Below are 21,477 nucleotides of genomic sequence, written 5' to 3'. Positions count from 1 at the left end.
GTAGGTGCCACTACTTTGTGGTGGTTCCGGTCTTGCATGGCTGGTTATTTCTGGAGGGTGATGCTGGAGGAGTGCTCTTCAGCTCTGTGGAACCTTCAAGGTGCTGTTTCTTCAAATCTTCTCCCTTTTTCTTTAGAGGTGCTTGCATGGATCTATATCCCCCCCCCCCCAGTTGAGCGAGAAAATGCATGAACTGTTATGTGAAATTTTACTGGAGATGGTTTCACATGTTCTTCTTTTATGTTTTTAGATTGGGAACAAAAACAGAGAAGCACTGGCTATAGGTGAGAATTTCATTCTCTCTCTCTCTCCCTGTGTGTGTGTGTGTGTGTGTGTGTGTGGATCGCACCCAGGTTTTGGCTAAGGCAGCCTTCTCCATCAGGGTGCCCTTCGAATGTTGTTGGGCTACAACATCTGTGACCGTTGACCGACCGTGCTAACTGGGGGCTGGTGGCAGTTGTCATCCAAAACACAGAGAGCCCCAGGTCCCAAGACTGGCCTAAGGGAACTAAATCACTGTGTATGTTGTTCACAAGACACTTCTATGCATAATGCTAACACACATTAGAAATCCTTTGGACAGGAAGGCAGGATATAAGCACTGCCCTGCTCCTTTTCAGGAGTGTTGGCATAGGTGTTCACGTTTTAGTGCTTCAAAGGTATCTTAAAGGGCACACAAATATTTGGTCTGCACAAAAATATTGTCTTCCTAAATATTGATACGAGTTTCACATGAGCTGCAGTCATCTGTGTGTGTAAGTGTCCACTTTATGTTATAGTTTCCTAATGAAGTTTATCACCTAAAAAACAATCTTGGTTTTTGTTAGTAGCCATAAACTGGTATGAGAGAACTTTATAGGATGTCCCTGGTGAAAGAAAGTTCTTTTTTTCTCTCCTGAGATACTAGACAAGAATACTAAATAAGAAAATGCTCTCTCATTTATTTCATATCCTTTTCTTTTTCTGTAGCGTGCTTTTGAATAACACAAGAGACCACCCCAATGTAATAGGCTTTACTCTTGAGTTGTCGTGTATAGGATTATTCTGTTCATTAGTCACCTACTTGATAAGACAAGCAGTCTAAATACTGGGTCCAATAAATGTCCTGATGCTGCAGTTATTGCTGAAGCTAAGCGACTGTGGGGTGTAATCAGTTACCTGGATTGGAGACCCTGGGGAGACCCAAGAAAAATGGGTTAGGAGTATAGTAATATTTAGTATCTATTTAAATACAGCTTAGATCAGAGCTTTCCAAACTTTTCATGTTGGTGACACACTTTTTGGACATGCATCATTTTGAGACGGAGTAATTCAGTTTTTGGGGACGCAGGTGGCGCTGTGGGTTAAACCACAGAACCTAGGACTTGCCAATCACAAGGTCGGCGGTTCGAATCCCCGCGATGGGGTGAGCTCCCGTTGCTCAGTCCTTGCTCCTGCCAACCTAGCAGTTCGAAAGCACGTCAAAGTGCAAGTAGATAAATAGGTACCACTCCAGCAGGAAGGTAAACAGTGTTTCTGTCTGCTGTTCTGGTTTGCCAGTCATGCTGGTCACCTGCTCCCTCGGCCAATAAAGCGAGATGAGCGCCACAACCCCAGAGTCAGCCATGACTGGACCTAATGGTCAGGGGTCCCTTTACCTTTACCTTTAATTCAATTTTACAGTGGTACCTTAGGTTACAAACACCTTGGGTTACAAACACTTCAGGTTACTGACTCCGCTAACCCAGAAGTAGTACCTGGGGTTAAAAACGTTACCTCAGGATGAGAACAGAAATCGTGTGGCGGGGGCGGGAGGGCCCCATTAGCTAAAGTGGTACCTCAGGTTAAGAATGGTTTCATGTTAAGAACGGACCTCCATAACGAATTAAGTTTGTAACCAGAGGTACCACTGTACTTGCAAACTCGAGGTTAAACTAACCCCTTTCCAGCCCCGGAAGTAGTGCAGGGAGTGTTCGTGTGACACACCTACACACTGCAAGTGACACACTAACATGTTGCAATACACAATTTGGAAAGCTCTGGCTTAGATCCATCCCATATGTCCACAAGCCTTTTCCCGCGCTTAGTTTTGCCTTGAGTCCCCCCCCCCCCCCCCCCGGAGCTGCTTTCGTTATTATAAATATTGCACAACATGTTGATATCAATTTCTCCTCACTGTGAAGAGTAGAGTTTCGAAAATGCATTCACTTTTGACAGCTTTTCAGAGAGAACCATTAAGAAGTATTATTCTATTTGCAGCTCTGACCTCCTAAATTATGTATTACTTTGGGCAACATGAGCTGGCATACTTAAAATCGACCACTAGATGTCAGCAGTACAAAAGAGAATGCTGAATGATGGGGTAGGAATGACAAACATGACTCGGAAGAAAATTCATAAAATATTTTTTCATGCTCACAATAAATGTATAATTACGGCAGTTGCATTCTTTCCAGTCTTGTACATGCATAGAAGTTAATTTCAGTATCCCCTAAAATCTGTTTCTTATGTCATATCTGGTTACGTTGACTTTAGAAAAGAGAATCTGGTGACTTGTTATTCAGTCTCCTGAATAAAAGTGTATGTATAAGATTTTGTATTGCCAAAGCAGAGGGTTGGATTAGATTATCCTCATGGCACCTTCCAACTCATTGATTCTATTAAAAGGTCTCCTTTATCAATATGCATTAATAGATAAGGTCATACCTCCGCTTACGCATTCCTCTGGATATGTAAACTTCGGGTTGCAAACGTGGCAAACCCAGAAGTATTTTTCCAGGTTTTGCCTCGCGCGCATGCGCAGAAGCAGTCCTCCAGTTGCGAATTCCTCGGGATGTGGCCGGACCTCCGGAACGGATCTCATTCGTGACCGGAGGTGGTACTGTATATGGAGATTGCTAAACTCAACTCTGTGAATAGGAAAGGGAAAGGAAAACAGGTTATCTTCCGGTGTCCAGTCTTTTCTGCTGTTACATGATGGCCATTGCCGGAGAAGCTTCTGGGAAGGGAGGAGGCAAGCAGTGGGTTGGTCCCAGCAAGGCTCCTGTAGGAGGCCTCACTGTTGCAAAGAGCTCTAGTGGAATGGTGGCTGATAGAGTTGTATGTTATGGCTTGAGTAGACCTCTCCAGATCCAAGCTGTTGCATGCCCCTTAGTTTAGCAGAGGCAAAACAGCAGTAGACTAGAATTGGATGTTATTAACTAATGTGACCCAAAATTTGAAGCATGAAGAGAGAAAAGCAATGCAGTTCTAGAACCAGCATGGCATAATGGTTGTAGTATCTGACTGGGACCAGAGAGACACGATTTTAAGTCTCCACTCAGCGATGACGCTCACTAGGTGACAGTAACTAACTCTCTGGTGAACCTATTTCAAAGGGTGACTGTAAAGATTATTATTACAGTGGTACCTCTGGTTGTGAACGGGATCCGTTCCGGAGGCCTGTTCGCAACATGAAAAGAGCGCAACCTGCAGTGGCGCGTCTGCGCATGCGCGGGTTTGCAATTTGCCACTCCTGCGCATGTGCATGATGTCATTTTGCGCTTCTGTGCATGTGCGAATGGCAAAACCTGGAAGTAACCCTTTCCAGTACTTCCGGGTCGCCGCGGGACGTAACCTGAAAGAACGTAACATGAGGTATGACTGTACTATTATTATATATTGAATTTATATACTGCCCTATACCTGGAGGTCTCAGGGCGGTTCACAGAGCAAAATCTAAATATAAAACTACAAAATATATAATCAAAATAAAAACAACAACAAAAACAACAAACCCCACATTTTCAAAGGGCATAGGATGTTAATCAAATCAACCAAAGGCCCAGTTAAAAAGGAATGTTTTTGCCTGGCGCCTAAAGCTGTGTAATGAAGGTGCCAGGTGAACTTCCCTGGGGAGAGCATTCCACAGACGGGGAGCCACTGCAGAAAAGGCCCTTTCTCAAGTTGCCACCCTCCGGACCTCTCGAGGAGGAAGCACATGAAGAAGGGCCTCAGAAGATGATCTCGGGGTCTGGGAAGCTTCATAAGGAGAGAGGTGGTCCTGAGCCGTTTAAGGCTTTATAGGTCAAAACCAGCACTTTGAATTGGGCCCAGAAACTAATTGGTAGCCAGTGCATTCGGACCAGGATCGGTGTAATATGCTTAAACCATCTTGCTGCAGTGAGCAACCTGGCCGCTGAATTCTGCACCAGCTGAAGTTTCCGAACTGTCTTCAGAGGCAGTTCGTATAATGCATTGCAGTAATCTAACCTTGAGGTTACCAGAGCATAGACACCAGTAGTTAGGCTATCCTTGTCCAGATAGGGGTGTAGCTGGACCACCATCTGAAGCTGATGGAAGGCACTTGAATGTACAGGAGGAGAACCATATGCGCAGACTTGGGAACCTTTGGAGGAAATGTGGCTTTAAAATAAAATGTGGTGCATTCTTTGGATTTGACTTACGACACGGTAGTGAAAAGGAAAACCAAAGCCTAGTCACCACTGACTACTGTGGCCCCTGATTCATAACATTTTCAGGCTTTAATCCAACTACAGTACTTACCAGTCAGCATAATAAAATAATGCTCACACTAAGGATCAAACCAGATGTGACAGGGCCATAGTGATGCATGTTCCTTATTTGATTATTATTATTAATGTATGTTTATCTTGGTCTTCCTCTTGAAGGAGCCTAGGGCAGCCATACAACATCTCCGTTTTATTTTTTTTTTAATTGTCTCTCTGTGTGTGGTTCAGTCTGCTTTCTTTATCTGAAAAGAAGCGTTGGGTGCAAGAACAAACCTCCATTGCCATCTCTTATTGCACTCTGCTGCTTTTTAAGCTCATTTTCTCCAGCCCATTTCCAATGCTGAGTTGAGGAGGCAAAGAATGACTTAAAAGTTGATTTCCCTCCCCTCCCTTGTGCCCTCCATTTTGTGTAAATAGTACACCCTCCCCCTTTTGTATAAGCGTGGAGCAGGCATTGTATAAAAGTCCACATGGCTTGCCCTATCACATCCAGTTTGGCCTGGAGATGATGTTTTAGTGTGTTTAGAAGTATTTGTGAGTTTTTATATTCTCTTTGCTATTAGATTCAGCTTCAGCCTCTCCAAATGATTTTTTTTTATCCGGATCTCTTGCTGGAAAAGGAGAGCACTAGTAGCTCATTTTGCAAGACTGCTTTCTGTGCATTGCTTTCATAAGTAGCATGCTTGGATATATAAAGAGAACCAGTTGGCTGCTCAGTTTAGGATGTTGCCTGTTGCTAAGGGCCATTTTACCTGACTAATCTTATCCGTGTTAAGAATCTCTTCTTAGCCTGCAGCTCAGAGTTGTGGCATGCTAAGAGAGGATGTTACCAAATCCTGTTCCCCTTAGATGCCCGGCAATCAGTCCTTTTTATTTCAGTATTCAGATTGATTTGCTTGTCTAATGTTCCTGGACCTTTCAATGTCATGCAGCCAGCGCCTTGGAATTTTGTGCTAAAAATATGCATATTTTAAGGAATACATTATGAAAGTCAAGCAGGTTTGCACAAATTAAGTTTGCACACAGTCACTGCCATCTTGATTCCAGTAGGAGTAAATACTAATCAGTTAATTATTTAGAACTGGAAAAACTGAGTGATAATTGTCCTATGTTTGAAGTTATATATCACCATTCTAACTTGACAGAGCTGTGCAGCTTGAAAGCTACAGAACTCTGTAGCTTGTGTATTGTTAGAGCAGGGAAGAGGAAACCACAATAGTGGTGTGTTACCTACGGCCGAACAGTTTTATTCCGCTTTAAAAAAAAAATACTCAAAACAGCTAATACAAGTGGCAATAAAATACATGACAAATGACTAAAAATAACTTTAAAAGCTCCCTGCAACCAAAGCACATCAGTTTAATGAACATCCTCAAACTACTTTTATTAAAACAGAGCATTAGGTGCAAATGGTTGGGTCCATAACTCTTTCATGATGAGAACTGGATCAGGGCCTTAGCTGCTTTTTTGCAGGGAGGGGAGAATTTCTGTGTGATTCCAGTTTATTCTGTACAAGTTTTAACAGGATTATCTCCAAACAGACATCTGCTGGCCCAGTGGGAGTTCACCTCCCTCTCCCCGCCTTGCAACCCCCACAAGCCTCCAAACTCTGCGCTGGAGGTTGGGGTACCCTCAGACAAATACCGGGGGGCTGCAGTGGGAGGAGCGAAAGGAGAAATCTGCTTTCATAGCATTGGATTTCACTCTTTAGCTTAAGTCTCTTGAAACTCTGTTCCTTTGAGAATTCGTAAGAAAAAGGCACATTGTAGAAGTCATGCCTCCTTCTGTGGTTAGAGAATTAGCTCTAAAATCATGCTATCTTTTCCGGTCTGATTTATCGGGATGTTCTTTTATTGACTTTGATCTTCTGCATTGTTTTTTTTCCAAGGGAAAAAGCACAACCGGCCCCCCCCCCTCAAAAAAACCTCGTCAGTTCTTGGCGGTGAGGAATTCTGTATCTCTGCTTGTTCCTCCATAAATATTGAAAACGAGGGAGCGAGGTTACCACTCACTGAACCGCGAGTCTTGTTCACCAGTTGGGAACAAAATATTTATTAACCTACTCTTACCCCTGAGGGGAGTCATCTCTGGTTCTTGGGAATTTCTATTACACCCCATAATTCTCTCTCGTTTTATCTCGACGGAGCCCAAGCTGAAATGTGCCTGGGATGTTTTCAGAATGAGGGCCGTGCGTGCCAGTGTTGTTTTGAAAATATGCCTGGGCTTTCCGCCTGTCTGAATTTGACATGGCACTCTGCATCAGACAACCCCATAAGGCTGTAATGGGCAGAGTCATTGTAATCAGATGTGGCATCCCGTATGTCTTATTCTGCGAAAGTAGGTCAAGTTGGAAGCAGTGTTTCTCCGTGATTCCCACAACCTGGTTCCACAGGGCCTGAGAGAGCTGTTTGCTGATACCATAGAAACCGCTGGGAGGGATTAGGAGACGCTAAGCAAGGGCAGTCAAGAGTCTTTAGTACACAACCACTAGAAACTGAAGCTGGCAAAAAGCATTTAAATTTGATGCATTATTTTTAGGCCCTGGAAGGGATCCTCGGTGTAATAATCTGCTCTGACTAGTGGTGTGGCTTCACACGGCTGCAGGCGTTAGGGCTGCAGTTCCTTTATAGAATAGCATCATATATTGAAAGTGAGCCCAAAGAAATAGACAAAAGCTAAGGATTAAAGTTAAGTAGATACATGTGTTTTGAGCTTAAGGGGTGGGGGGAAGAATAAGCAAGCCTTTTTGATTTTTTACAAAGAGAAATTATTTTCAATCCTTAGAAACTATTCTTTAATATGTGGCATTCATATATTTCCCCCTTCTGTTACTTGATGAGATATGAAAAGATGTCTCTGCTCATTCTAATTGATTTCTTAAGTGGCATCAAAAATGATGATACAGTTCATTGCAATTATTTGTACCAGTGCAGTGTTTGGTTCCCGCGGTTTATTGCTTTGTGTGTATGTATGTCTTCTGTTACTTGGAAGAAAGGCAATGGCAAACCTAGACAGCATCTTAAAAAGCAGAGACATCACCTTACCAACAAAGATCCGTATAGTTAATGCCATGGTTTTTCCAATAGTGATGTATGGAAGTGAGAGCTGGACCATCAAGAAGGCTGATCGCCGAAGAATTGATGCTTTTGAATTATGGTGCTGGAGGAGACTCTTGAGAGTCCCGTGGACTGCAAGAAGATCAAACGTATCCATTCTTAAGGAGATCAGCCCTGAGTGCTCACTGGAAGGACAGATCCTGAAGCTGAGGCTCCAATACTTTGGCCGCCTCATGAGAAGAGAAGACTCCCTGGAAAAGACCCTGATGTTGGGAAAGATGGAGGGCACAAGGAGAAGGGGACGACAGGGGACGAGATGGTTGGACGGTGTTCTCGAAGCTACAAACATGAATCTGACCAAACTGTGGGAGGCAGTGGAAGACAGGAGGGCCTGGTGTGCTCTGGTCCATGGGGTCACGAAGAGTCGAACACGACTAAACGACTAAACAACAACAACAACAACATGTCTTCTGTCCGGAACAAATTGACTTGATAAGCAGAGCAGTCCAAGCCCCCTTCTCCTAGCTCTCCTGGCTGAGCGATCTCGGACCCGCTAGATTCCAAGACGGTGCTACTACCATTGCACACCATCATCTGGGGCAGTATGTGGTACTAGCAGCAGTAATGACAGAAACAATCATAAAACAATAGAATCTCGAGTCACATAGCAAGAATTGCTGGTTTTTCAAATTAAATATGACACGTACATTGAATAGCTTTTTAAACTCTTAAGAAGCCACCAGACACAACAACACATCCCCTTCCTCTCCTGCTTTTGCAGCCCGCCATGCCTGTCCCACCTCCCCGAAATCTGGAAATTCATTCTGCAAGGAAGCTGACCCCATTGGATGTTATTCAAGAGCATTTGCTGGCAGGAGATGAAGTGACTGGTATATTATGTTAGTGAGGCTCTTCCCTGCTTTCCCTTCCCCCACTTCAAATAAAGCAGTATTCTTAGGTAGACTGCATCGCATCTAACAGACATCAGCTGAACTTTAATTTTGCTTCCAAGGAGAACTCATGGGAAGCGGGCTTAGAAAGCAAAATTCTTACAGCTGGATACAAAAATGAATTAAATTGTCATTGCCAGATTATTTTATTTATTAAATTTGTATGCCACCCTTCATCTGAAGATCTCAGGACGATTCACAGCATAAAAATACAGGATAAAAGCGCAAAATGCATCCTAAAAGCAAAATGAAGAAGAGAACAAACCAATAACCCCTCTCCCCTCCCAGACAATTCAGGTGTGGACTCTGTTGAATTGGTGGAGGGGAAAAATTGGTGATGCTGTGATGTATTTGGGGAATAAATCTATCTCGGTATGGTATGGCAGTCTTTGTATTGCAGGGCCTTCTGAAATACAAACTTCTGCTGTAAAAACATCCAAGCTTACAGCCTTGCCAGTTTTATTGAGGGCCAAGTACTTTATCCTTCACACACCAGTAATTGCTTTTTGAACAGACGATTTCATGCACCGTTCAAGCCACACTATGCTGGCTTTCCAAGAATATCTTTCTTTTCAACGTGATACCTTGGAGCACAGACTTGACATCTTGTTAAACTGTCAGCACTTGAGATTCTTAGATCTAAAACGAGGCGTTTCTGCGGTGCCATCCATCTTAATGGACCTGTAGCCCTTTTCAAAATGTAATAACATGCTTGCACAAAAATGGCCGCCGACCATTGCATGGTTGAAGCAGAGTGATTTTTGTAGCGAAGTGTACAGACTAGATACAGCAGAAAACTACGTTTTATCCCATATGTCCCAGGAAATATGAATAAACCTCTAGTGTTTAAACAAAAAAAAAAAAAATCCTTCCAGTAGCACCTTAGAGACCAAGGTGCTACTGGAAGGAATTTTTTTATTTTTTGTTTCGACTATGGCAGACCAACACGGCTACCTACCTGTCCCTAGTGTTTAATTTCCTACATGGAAAGAATCCTTTATCAAAAGAAGAGTTTGGTCACGTGGAGCTTGCCTTGCATTCTGAAGAGGTGCAATCTAGATATGCCTTTACTCCCTCAGTGAGAACTAGGCCTGGGTTTTGTGCTGCCATGAATGACCGGGACTTTTGCAGTTCTACTCTTGCTGTATTGTTGTGCTGTGGAGTTCATATGTCTGTGTGGCAGTTACTCTGTGTTCATTGGTTTGCATTCTGCCTCTGCGGCTACATTAGGAGTACCAACTGTCGCCCTCAAGAAACATTTTATTGGCTATAATAAAAGCGCAAACAATCAAATAACAATAGACATGACCCACCTTTCCCTTCCTAGCACACTTTTTTTTTTGGGGGGGGGAGATCCAGGGAAGTAGAACAGGTAGCTGCATATATCAAGAGAAGAGAAGGCGGACTATAGAAGAGAAACGGAAAATGCTTTTTAGGTATTGCTGGGTATCTGAAATGTTCTTATAGACTAGGAATGGGGAACCTGCAGATTCTGGATGTCTCTAAACTTCAACTCCCACAATCGCTGACCATTGGCCATGTCGGCTGACTGGAGTCCAACTACGTCTGAATGGCCGCAGGTACCTCATTCCCATTTCGGACTTGGAGTTTTGAATCCATTAAAATGAAGCAGAAAAGGCTGTCAAACTTTGCTATCATCCATAGATATTCTGAAGTGAAACAGTGTGAGAAGAGGGTGCCTGCGAAACACAGCCATACAGAATTGGATATTTTGAAATTCTAATTTATGAACAGTGTATTATGGGCATCTGACTTCTATGAGTACAATTGGGGAGCTACATGGTGTGAGATTTTCTCTTGCTTTCTGATGGATGTTCTTCTGTCTGCTATTGGGTAACCCACTTTTCAGCTGGGAAAGTTGGAAACAATACTCCATTGCTTGGATCATACAGGAACTTAAAATACAGGAGTACCTGGAAAGTTAATGCATTTCCCCCCTGTTAATCTCCTATTCTTTTTTAAAAGAAATATTATTTGTCTTTTCTCGTTGTCTCAACAGGTACCTTAGCATGGGGAACCTTCTTAAAGTTTTGACGTGCACAGACCTTGAGCAGGGACCAAATTTTTTCCTTGACTTTGAAAGTGAGAACATTTAAAAAAATATGTATCTTTTATCTTGTGCCCTAAGTAGTCCAAAGAGAGTCTACCAGTTAGACTCACTTTTGCATGTACTTTTATTTGTGTGCATGTTGCTGCCTCTTTGTAAACACAGCGTCACGTTTGGGAGCAACTGCAGAGGTAGCATGTGAATGAAGGGGGTCTAAGTAGTTGTTTTTATAATTTACAATGTTTAATATCAATTTATATTTACTGCTGTGAAAATCAGATGCTGCTGTGCTTCTGTGCCTCCTTTGATAAGTCATAAAAGAATCTGCCTGTTGCCTTATGCGTTTTGCATCTTAACACCCAGTTCAGAAGTTCGTATCTCATCTTAATAAGCCAAGGGATGCACAAGCCTTTTGTCTCAGATGTAGCTCCTGCATGGCACACCTGGGGGAGCCAGAAAGTCTATAATTAACCACAGTTTCCCCTTTCATCTGAGTGGGGAAACTATGGCTAGCAGCTTCAGAACAAGCTAAGGTCTTAAACCACAGCTTAAACTTAGTTTAAGACCCTGACTTGCCCCCAGTTCAGATGCTACTTCCCAGTTCAGATGAAAATGGAAACTGTGATCATTTATAAGGGGGCGTTTGAAGTGTCCGTGTGTTCAGGCAAAAGGCCTGTGAATATCAATGGAAATTAAATGAAGCGACAAATGTTTGATTGCAGTCTGTGAGTTTCTAGCTCACACTCAGTTGCATGTAGCTTCAACATTGCTTATTTTAAATGGTCATTAAGATCTGTTTAGAATTGCCTTTCCTTAAAGGAGGTATCCTAATGCCACATGTATTCAATGATGGAACTGTTTTAAAATGGTATCCGACTTAAGTCAGAACTCTGAGCTAGATCTACCGAAGCTAACTTAATTTGATTTCATATGCATTTTATTTCATGATTGCATGAGCTATCTTGTTAGGGCTATGCCCTAAGAAATGGCCTTTTTATAAGGATGCAATAACAGCAACAACGGCTTTTCTCACCAAAAAAATCTCCCTTGCGGTAGCAAGTATAATTTTGCTGTTAAATAGAGACATTTTCTAGAATGGCATGTGAATTCCAGATCTTAAATAAGAGCTGGTATTCAACTAGGTTTTACTCAAGAGTAGACTCACTGAAATTAAAATTAGTTTAATCCAAGGGTCTTGTAAAACTTAGCTGAATACCACCCAAGGAATTTTTAATAGAACAGATGCTGTATCAACATGGATTTGAACAGCATTAGTATTTGATTTTGTATTCTACTCCTAAATGCCACTCATGACATCTGACCAAAGGTCTGTGTGCAGCTTTTATCCAGCTAGGCACCTTCTCTTTTTCATCTGGAGCACTGATAAATAGCCCAGTGCCCAGGACTCAAGCCCTGTACACAAATGCCACACAGTCCACATACCTGTTGGTATTATTTCATAGGAGCAAATGAGCCTTCCTTCTGCTGAGCTAGACCTTTGGTCAATCTTAGCCAAGTATTGTGTACCCTGACTGACAGCTGCTCTCCAGCATCTAAGGGTCTTCTCCATCATCTGATGCCTGGGATCCTTTTAATAGAAGATGCCAGAGATTAAACATCAGGCCTTCTGTGCACAAAGCATTTGCTCTGATCTGTGGCGCTTCCCTTCTTGTGTATTGCATGACAAGGTAGATTTAAATTGTAGATGCCTATTTATTGATTTTGGATATTAAAAAAGATTTACTGATTCTGTGCTTCATGTTTTCACACAAAATCAGTATACAGCTGATAAGGAGTTTCCTCACTTGCCCACAGCTGTGATATTACTATCCACATTCTGTGAGCTCTTGCTTCATTTGCACCTCTTCCCAAAGCTAGTAAGCCTATGCTAAGGTTGCCATATTTCAAAAACTGAAAATCCGGACACAAAAGTTTTAGGAAATCAACACTTCTGACATGGGTTGCCATACACTCGGGTTTTCCTGGACATTTCCCCAATTTTCAAAAATTCTGCCCGGACTCTTATTTTCGGTGGGCGAATCCCGGATATGTCAGCCCTAACCTATGTGTTTCTCTAACCTAGAAGGCTTTTACCATGTGGATTGTGAAAGGCTGAACTGACCAAAGCTGTTTTGACAAACAAGGCTTCTAGACATTCCAGTTGCATTTAGACATAATGCGCAGATTGCAAGTATATTTTGATAGGAAAAAGAAACCCAAACCATGTATACATATTTAAACACTATTTTCAGGAGTATATTAAAATACATTCTAGATGTTTATATTTGAAAATTGTGTAACTACAAATATGACTTAATATGCTGTCCTGTTGTTTAGATGCTCAACCTACAGAATCAGAAAAAGAAATTTATAATCAGGTAAATGTAGTGTTAAAGGATGCAGAAGGAATCCTGGAAGACTTGCAGTCATACAGAGGAGCCGGTCATGAAATACGAGAGGTAAAAAGCATAATTGGATGGAGTATTTTGTAATCAATTTAGTGATGCTACGTATTATACTTTGCATTAGTGATTATGACCTTAATAAAGGTAAAGGGACCCCTGAGCATTAGGTCCAGTCATAACTGACTCTGGGGTTGCGGCGCTCATCTTGCTTTATTGGCCGAGGGACCCGGCATACAGCTTCCAGGTCATGTGGCCAGCATGACTAAGCCGCTTCTGGCGAACCAGAGCAGCGCATGGAAACGCCGTTTGCCTTTCCACCGGAGCGGTACCTATTTATCTACTTGCACTTTGACGTGCTTTCGAACTGCTAGGTTGGCAGGAGCAGGGACCGAACAATGGGAGATCACCCCATCGCGGGGATTTGAACTGCCGACCTTCTCATCGGCAAGTCCTAGGCTCTGTGGTTTAACCCACAGCTCCACCGTCCCATATGACCTTAATACAGATCAGTTAAAGGTTCAGTTTCTGCCAGAGTATAACTTTTAAATAACAGTTTGTGCACTACCAATAGTATGCTCTATGTGCAAGTAATTTTTACTATCTTGTTTTAACTGCCCTCTCGGCAGCCCTGAAACAGAAGTCATTTTGGACCCTTTCCGGATATTCAGATTTATATTGCAAACATGCAGCGTGAATGTTTCTCACTTGTTGCACCAACACCCACATTTTCTTCCCTTGGCGCCACAATTCTATTTCAGGGTATCTCATTTCCCCTACCTTTTAACCATCTGTAATATTTAGTTCCGGGGGGAATCCGTCACCCAGAGAGTGCCTGACATTCTTCTGATATTGTTGCATGACATGTAGTTGTGCAGGAAGCTTGGGCTGCACCATTGCTCAGCAGTGGAACATGATGACTGCATACAGAAGGCTCCAGATTCAGCCCTTGGCATCTCATGTTAAAAGGATATCAGGCACCATGTCTGGGAGAGACCTCTGCCCTGAGACCTTGGGGAGCAGCTGCCAGTTGGTGGAAGAATGATCTGACAATAGTACGAGTCTCATTAATCAGCAGTGCAATTTCCCTTCTTCCCACCCGCTCTTGCCTTTGCAATGAGGTGATCCTCGTTCTCCACGCTGCAGGCTATTGACACGAGAGTGAGACTTGTGTACCGTGAGAGCTTCATCTAGGCTTTTTTTTCTCCCCGAGCACCTCTAGGGATTGTGCATGGTCACACAGAACAATGTCTCTGTTTTGTGGTCTTACGGCTTGGTTGTCCCATGCTTTTATATGATTTAAATGTAGAGAAAACTATACTGTAAAGCAAATATCATTATAAAGCAAGCATCCTTGCTCGTGTTTAATTGTTCCAGGCAATACAGCATCCCACTGATGAGAGGCTCCAGGAGAAGGCATGGGGTGCGGTTGTCCCTCTAGTGGGCAAACTAAAGAAATTCTATGAATTTTCTCAAAGACTTGGTAAGTGTCAGTAGTAACTGATTGATTGATTTGCTCCACAATATTGTACGATCTACCATGTAATTAAGGCCAGGATCCCACGGTGTTAAATATTTTAGCATGGTAGAATTTGTTGATATTACTGCTAATGACTTGTATTGCTAATTCACTACCTACACAGAAATGTTGACATTTACTGCTAATTTGGTGGGTTTGTTTTTTGTTGTTTGTAATTTCTAGTCTAATGTATCTTGGCACCGATACAAACTGCTTTTGAGGAAGGTTGAAGGACTCTCCTTTTTTTAGGGCAGATCACTGGCACCTAGGATTTTATAACACCTCGATTGTGGCCTGCTTTTGTAATCATCCAGAACGACAGGACGTTCAACACATTCACACTGTTTTACGTAACTGTCCCCCTTGTTCTTGCGTGCAGAAGCTGCATTACGAGGTCTTCTTGGGGCTCTGACAAGCACTCCATATTCTCCCACGCAGCACCTGGAGCGAGAGCAGGCTCTTGCAAAACAGTTTGCGGAAATCCTTCATTTCACACTTCGTTTTGATGAGCTGAAGGTAAGTCCAGAATTATCCCCGCATAGCGCTTGCCCAAACTGGACGGTCGCAAAGCAGCTCTGATCCGTGTTACAGCGTTGCACAGTTCTTGTTTGTCCATTGATCCGATGTTGCTGTAAACAAATATGGAAATCCCTTTCCATTTCTGCTCCTGGATGGCAGCCAAGGACTGTTAACCCTGATCTTACTGATTGTTCAAGCTCGTCACATCACTAAGGACATAAGAAGACCCCGGCTGGACCAGAACAGAGGAACATCTTAGTCCAATTACCCATTCCTCATACTGGCACAAAATGCTGGAGGTACGGCCGTACTTATAAGCATCCAGGCAGAGCTATCTGTCCTGCTAACAGCACTGACTAATGCTTGCCCGATTCAGCTGCTACCTATTCCATATTATGGTATTAGGCAACACACACGAAATCACATTATGTCTTCTGTAGTATTCTGGATATTTAATAGCCTAGTTATGCAGGACTCTGCCTTGACAAAATAATATTTAGGATCCTATCCTAGACCACCGCTTCACTGCAGGACCTCAAGATGCTGGCCTCATTTCCCAGGTCTTCACAGAACTGAAATCCCTGGCCCCTTCAAAAAGAGTTAGGGTATGATGTGCACTTGTCACCAATACATCCTCTCCCCCCCCTTTCTAGATGACGAATCCCGCAATTCAGAATGACTTCAGCTACTACAGAAGAACCTTGAGTCGTATGAGGATCAATAATGTTCCAGTAAGTACCCTTCTGTAGAAGTGAAGAAGGTATTTCTTTGTGACCCTTGTACCACTTACTCTGTTTATTCAAAACCAGTGAAGATTGTGATTTTTAAAATTTTATACTTTGGTAGGCAGAAGGAGAAAATGAAGTAAATAACGAATTGGCCAACAGAATGTCTTTATTTTATGCCGAAGCAACGCCAATGTTGAAAACCTTAAGCGATGCCACAACAAAATTCGTTTCAGAGGTATGTGCGTGAATAGACCTCCTTGTTAGGATAACTGTGGAAAATACAAGTTTGTTGCGTAAAACTAGCTTGCCTGCTGACAAGACTCCGTGTTACAGACTTTTGGGTGCATCTTAATGTTGAATTTCACGTCAGCAGTGTGATTTGAAGGTGTTAAGGGCTGTAGAATTGATTTAGTTACAGGAGAGAGGCTTTGGAATTTTATTCAGTAAATCTTGTGACTCGTCATAGATGGCAGCATCTCAGCGCAACTCAGTAATGCGCATCTAAAGTCTGCTCCCTCCCTACCCCACAACAGCTTGTCTGCCTTTTGCACTTGGCTCCTAAAACTATTGTCACTGAATCTTCTCCACCAAGGGGAAGAATATTACTCTCAACACGATCAGTGTTTCTCAAGCTTGGGTCCCCAGCTGTTGTTGGACTACAACTCCCATCATCCCTACCTAGCAGGACCAGCGGCCAGGGATGATGGGAGTTGTAGTCCAGCAAGTTTGAGAAACACTGGTTTACGTCAGTAGGTAGTGGTTCTCCAGGGTTTGAACAGGAGACATTCTCAGTCCTACTTGGAAAAATTGGGTTGCTGCTTGCATTACAGTAACTATGTATTTCTTATGCCAATTACAGAACAAAAATTTGCCTATAGAGAACACCACAGACTGCTTAAGCACCATGGCCAGCGTTTGCCGAGTTATGCTGGAAACTCCGTAAGTACCGAGGCTACTTCAGACATAACTTTTGATCAAAACACCATTTTATTTATTTGACAAACGTGGGCATCTCCCTAAGCAAAGCCTCCTTGTTTTTTACTGAGAAGTTTCAAACGCTAAGAAGGAATCATACTCTGAAACATTAGGAAGAACTTCCTGACAGTAAGAGCTGTTCGACAGTGGAATTTGCTGCCAAGGAGTGTGGTGGAGTCTCCTTCTTTGGAGGTCTTTAAGCAGAGGCTTGACAACCATATGTCAGGAGTGCTCTGATGGTGTTTCCTGCTTGGCAGGGGGTTGGACTCGATGGCCCTTGTGGTCTCTTCCAACTCTATGATTCTGTGATTCTATGATTCTATGATCACGATAAGCCATAGATAGTAAGTCACAAATTCAGAGTTAATTTGCTGACGGTATAAACAATTCGAGGAAAACCAGAACCTAGAATTAAGGAAGAATAAGATAAGAACCTGGTAGTTCCTTTCTGGTATGTACCCAAGTGCAGGACTGACTGCAGTCGTATTGAACTAGTAAGAAACTTTTGTAATATGGCAGATAGAGGAGGGAAGGGGGTGGAGCGTCTCAGTCATTGAAGACAGTGCATCATGCAGAGCAAGGAGTGGGGCCAAGCCTGGTTTCCTGAATTGGACCATGCCATTTTCCTGGCTGAACACATCTGACCCAGATGTTATGGTCCGGTTAGGGTCAGGGAAGGAGCCTGTGCCCCACAGGGTGGGCTGTGCAGAGGCGATTCCTGCCGTAACAGTCTCCCAAGTGCATTTTACTTTCTTCCACAGTAGTGGCTGCTATTGATAGTGCTCCTTGGAGATGACAGATAGGGTGCTCTCTCTGAGAGGTCTCGACACTTCCAGTTTTGTAGCGCCTGTTTCAGATTAAGCTGGACATGTGCCAGATTGCTAGTTCTTGCGGGAACAGTTCTTTTTAATATTTCAACACCGGAATGTATCGGAAGGCATCTGTACGCTTTGGGAAATGGTTTGATCTCATGCATAAATCAGGAAGATATAAGAACCTGGAGCGTACTTTGCCTGCATCTTGAGCCTCTTTTCCAGGGTTGACCCCAAGTGCTTGATCACCTTAACCTGCCACAAATGTTTATTGTGCAGCCAGGTATCGCGGGTGGTTTTAGCAAGCCTTGTTGCGCTGTTAGGGAAATGTAGGAACGAAACCCCAGCACCAGGCTTCAGGATTTGCAGTTGGGAAGGAAGAAACTTTACCCTAAGAAGGCTGTTACTTTGGGGGATGGCATTCCGCTGAGACACTTGCTCTAGTTATCTCTCGCTTGGACTACTGCAATGCGCTCTATGTGGGGCTACCTTTGAAGGTGACCCGGAAACTACAACTAATCCAGAATGCGGCAGCTAGACTGGTGACTGGGAGCGGCCGCCGAGACCATATAACACTGGTCCTGAAAGACCTACACTGGCTCCCAGTACGTTTCCGAGCACAATTCAAAGTGTTGGTGCTGACCTTTAAAGCCCTAAACGGCCTCGGCCCAGTACACCTGGAGGAGCGTCTCCACCAACACTGAGGTCCAGTGCCGAGGGCCTTCTGGCGGTTCCCTCGCTGCGAGAAGCCAAGTTACAGGGAACCAGGCAGAGGGCCTTCTCGGTAGTGGCACCTGCCCTGTGGAACGCCCTCCCACCAGATGTCAAAGTGAAAAATAACTACCAAACTTTTAGAAAACATCTGAAGGCAGCCCTGTTTAGAGAAGCTTTTAATGTTTAATAGGTTATTGTATTTTAGTGTTTTGTTGGAAACTGCCCAGAGTGGCTGGGGAAACCCAGCCAGGTGGGTGGGGTATAAATAAATTATTATTATCATTATTATTATTATTATTATTTAGAATTCAGCTTTGGATAATCAAGTGTTTACTGCCGTGTCTTGTTAAAATCCCAGGGAATACAGAAGCAGATTCACCAACGAGCAAACGGTATCGTTCTGTCTGAGGGTGATGGTGGGTGTCATCATTCTCTATGACCACGTGCATCCAGTAGGCGCGTTTGCTAAAACGTCAAAAATTGATGTAAGTTCTGGGGCTGAGTGAATTACGCTTCCTTGTTGTGGGCCAGCTGGGTGGGGTAGAGGCAAGAAGGAAACACAGAAGAGAGTCATTTTTAAAATATGTATTTTTTAGCACATCTGCATGTCAATAAAAATGATGCGGATGATTCAGTGCAAGTTCCCATATTATGCCAGCTAGGCTGCACTTGTGTGAAAATGCTATTTATATGAATCATGGGCAGTGTATCTATGGCTGCCTTGGCTTCCTTCGAGGGCTGTTGTTTTTAAAGTCATTACCGTTCCCCTGATTGAGCTAATCGTATTGACATGAGGGGCTGGATCCTTTCTGAAAAGTGAAATTGCAAGTTGTGTCATGGTTATGTCCAACGCCGGTTTGTTGTGAATTAATGTGTGTGTCCTGTCCCCCCCCCAACCCTTTTGTATTGATTTCCAGATGAAAGGATGCATCAAAGTTCTCAAAGACCAGCCTCCAAACAGTGTAGAAGGCCTTCTAAATGCTCTCAGGTATCTAGCTTTTGAACGTGGAATCACTGTAAGTGCCAACTCTTCTTTCTTGGAAAACAGTGGTTAGCACTGGTAAATAAGGACTACTGGTACAGTGTGAAGGCAGGTACAGCATTTTAGAATTTTTCAAATGCCTACGTACACGGGGATTCAGCAGGAACACCCAGCCCAAAGCTTCTCTCAACTGCACTGCCCCAGGAATGCGCTCTTGTTTCCAAAATAGTCTTTTTTAAGGATCAGACTGTCAGAGATGTACAAGGCCATAGAATCATAGAGTGCATGGTTTTTACACACTTTTATTTTTCCTTTTTAGGTACACAACAAAACATTTGAATGATGAGACTACCTCGAAGCAAATTAAATCTATGTTGCAATAACAGTTACCTGGAAATTATGCTCTGCTGTAATCAGTATTCTGCAATGACGGAGATGCACAGATCTTTTTTTTAAGTGATTGCAACTACTATCTTGTTCAGTCTTGCTTTTGATTTTTCTCCTCTTCTTGTCTTCTCCATTAAAAAAAAAATCACGTTCTTGTTCTTGAGTAAGCTGATAACTTCTTTTCTGTGCCAAAATCATCGAAAATTTTATCAACCCTGGGAGGTGATTTTTTTTATTTTATTTTTTTATTTTGCCTTTCAGAATGGCCATTCTGTGGCAGCTAATTCTGCATTGCGTTTTGGATTTCTCTGGACTGGAGAAAGTTCTGTGACTTGAACTAAATATTTTTAAACGTGGTTTTTTTTTTCTTTTTTTGAAAAAACTAATATTTAATATTGCTTCTTGTGCATGGCGAAACTGCCTATTTCTGCTATTTAAAAAGAAAGAAAGAAACTCTCAGTGACTTCATTTTGTATTGCAGCTTTTTTATGTGCAACCATGAGGAAACTAAAGAGCAGATTTGTTTAAATTAACTGTGTTTGTACAAATGGTACCCAACACACAAAGGTTTTTTTTAAGAAAAAAAATAAATAAATGAGTAAAACTGTTTGTTTTAAAAAGTTAAGTTTGCATTTTGACTCATTTTTGTAAGGATGTCTGTTGTATGTTTAATAACTAACGTTTAAAAAGAAAAGTGGTGTGTGCGTAGCCAAATTACGTATGCATGTTCGTGTCAAATGATTGGCTGTGGAGACAACAATAAAAAAACGGCTTTCATTTTTCTAAGTGTGATTTGTTTTACCAGTGTTCTTGAGAGGCCTGTGGTCAGTAGCTTTTTGCTAGGTTCCTGAACTTTAAAAGTGAACCCCCATGGAACCGGGTCCTGTGGCGTGTTTTCTCAGAAATAAGTGTTGATGTATTGGGTGCTGCTTACTCCCAGGTAAGCATAGGATTGCAGCCTTAATGTGCGCTGCTCTGTTCCAGAGAAAGTTCAAGTCCCCTTGAAACCAAGCAGCACGTTAGACGTTCCTAATTGCTTTCTATGGAGCTTGGTTATGGATAGTTCAGCTGGTTACAGGGTGGTGCTGATAACACCAAGGTTGCAGGTTCGATCCCTGCAAGGGACAGCTGCATATTCCTGCATTTCAGGGGGTTGGACTGGATGATCCTCAGGGTCCTTTCCAACTTGTATGATTACCACCTTTAATAAATCTTTGCGCCTGGGCTTATTTCACTGTATAAATTGCCTCGAGGTTTTCATCCTTGATATGACAATGAGATTTTCTATCCACTCGATTGCAAAGCTTCGAAAAGCTGTTTGCAAACATTTATACCTTGGGTGGTTAGCATAGGTTGCTTTAGTACGTTGGGGAATCCATCCTTCAGCTGGTTAGTTCCTAAACTTCTATCTGAACACCTTCTCTCTTTCTTTTTCTCTCTCTTAAAAAGGTATTTTCTTTCCTAAACTTAGTCTCCTAGAATTTTGCCAAACTACCATAAGGTAAAAGGAAAAGGCGTTTGTCCACAGACAGCTTTCCAGGTCATGTTGCCAGCATGACCAAACCACTTCTGGTGATTGTGATGGAAGCCAGAGCACGTGGAAACACTGTTTACCTTCCCGCTGCAGTGGTACCTATTTATCTACTTGCACCGGTATACTTTTGAACTGTTAGGTTGGCAGGAGCTGGGACAGAGCAACAGGAGCTCACTCACTTCGTTGTGGGGATTTGAATTGCCAACCTTCCAATCGGCAAGCCCAAAAGGGTCAGTGGTTTAGACCAGGGGTCAGCAAGGTTTATCTTGCCTGGGCCAGATCAGTCCTGCGGAGATCCCTCCGTGGGCTGGATTGTGATTTTTGGTAAGCGAGTCCCTGCG

At 42.9% G+C, this 21,477-nt stretch overlaps 1 protein-coding gene across 4 annotated transcripts in view; it reads left to right on the top strand.

Moving 5' to 3' along the window:
• The window catches only part of CYRIB (CYFIP related Rac1 interactor B), a 67,655-nt gene extending 47,267 nt beyond the window's left edge, over nt 1-20,388 (top strand). For all 4 annotated transcript variants that reach the window (XM_083622274.1, XM_083622273.1, XM_083622275.1 and 1 more), the window contains exons 3-13: nt 251-284; nt 10,517-10,599; nt 12,902-13,023; nt 14,344-14,449; nt 14,865-15,001; nt 15,658-15,735; nt 15,851-15,967; nt 16,592-16,671; nt 18,592-18,718; nt 19,151-19,221; nt 19,535-20,388. In XM_083622274.1, coding sequence (XP_083478400.1) covers nt 10,527-10,599; nt 12,902-13,023; nt 14,344-14,449; nt 14,865-15,001; nt 15,658-15,735; nt 15,851-15,967; nt 16,592-16,671; nt 18,592-18,718; nt 19,151-19,221; nt 19,535-19,598 — 975 coding nt within the window. In that variant the 5' untranslated portion in view covers nt 251-284; nt 10,517-10,526 and the 3' untranslated portion in view covers nt 19,599-20,388. The remainder of the gene's footprint in view (nt 1-250; nt 285-10,516; nt 10,600-12,901; nt 13,024-14,343; nt 14,450-14,864; nt 15,002-15,657; nt 15,736-15,850; nt 15,968-16,591; nt 16,672-18,591; nt 18,719-19,150; nt 19,222-19,534) is intronic.
• The last annotated feature ends 1,089 nt before the right edge of the window (nt 20,389-21,477 follow it).

Source organism: Podarcis filfolensis (assembly GCF_964270895.1).
Source record: "Podarcis filfolensis genome assembly, chromosome: 7".
NCBI classification, from domain to species: Eukaryota; Metazoa; Chordata; class Lepidosauria; order Squamata; family Lacertidae; genus Podarcis; species Podarcis filfolensis.
The sequence above is the reverse complement of the archived record's forward strand: the minus strand, read 5'-3'. Positions and strand labels throughout refer to the sequence as shown.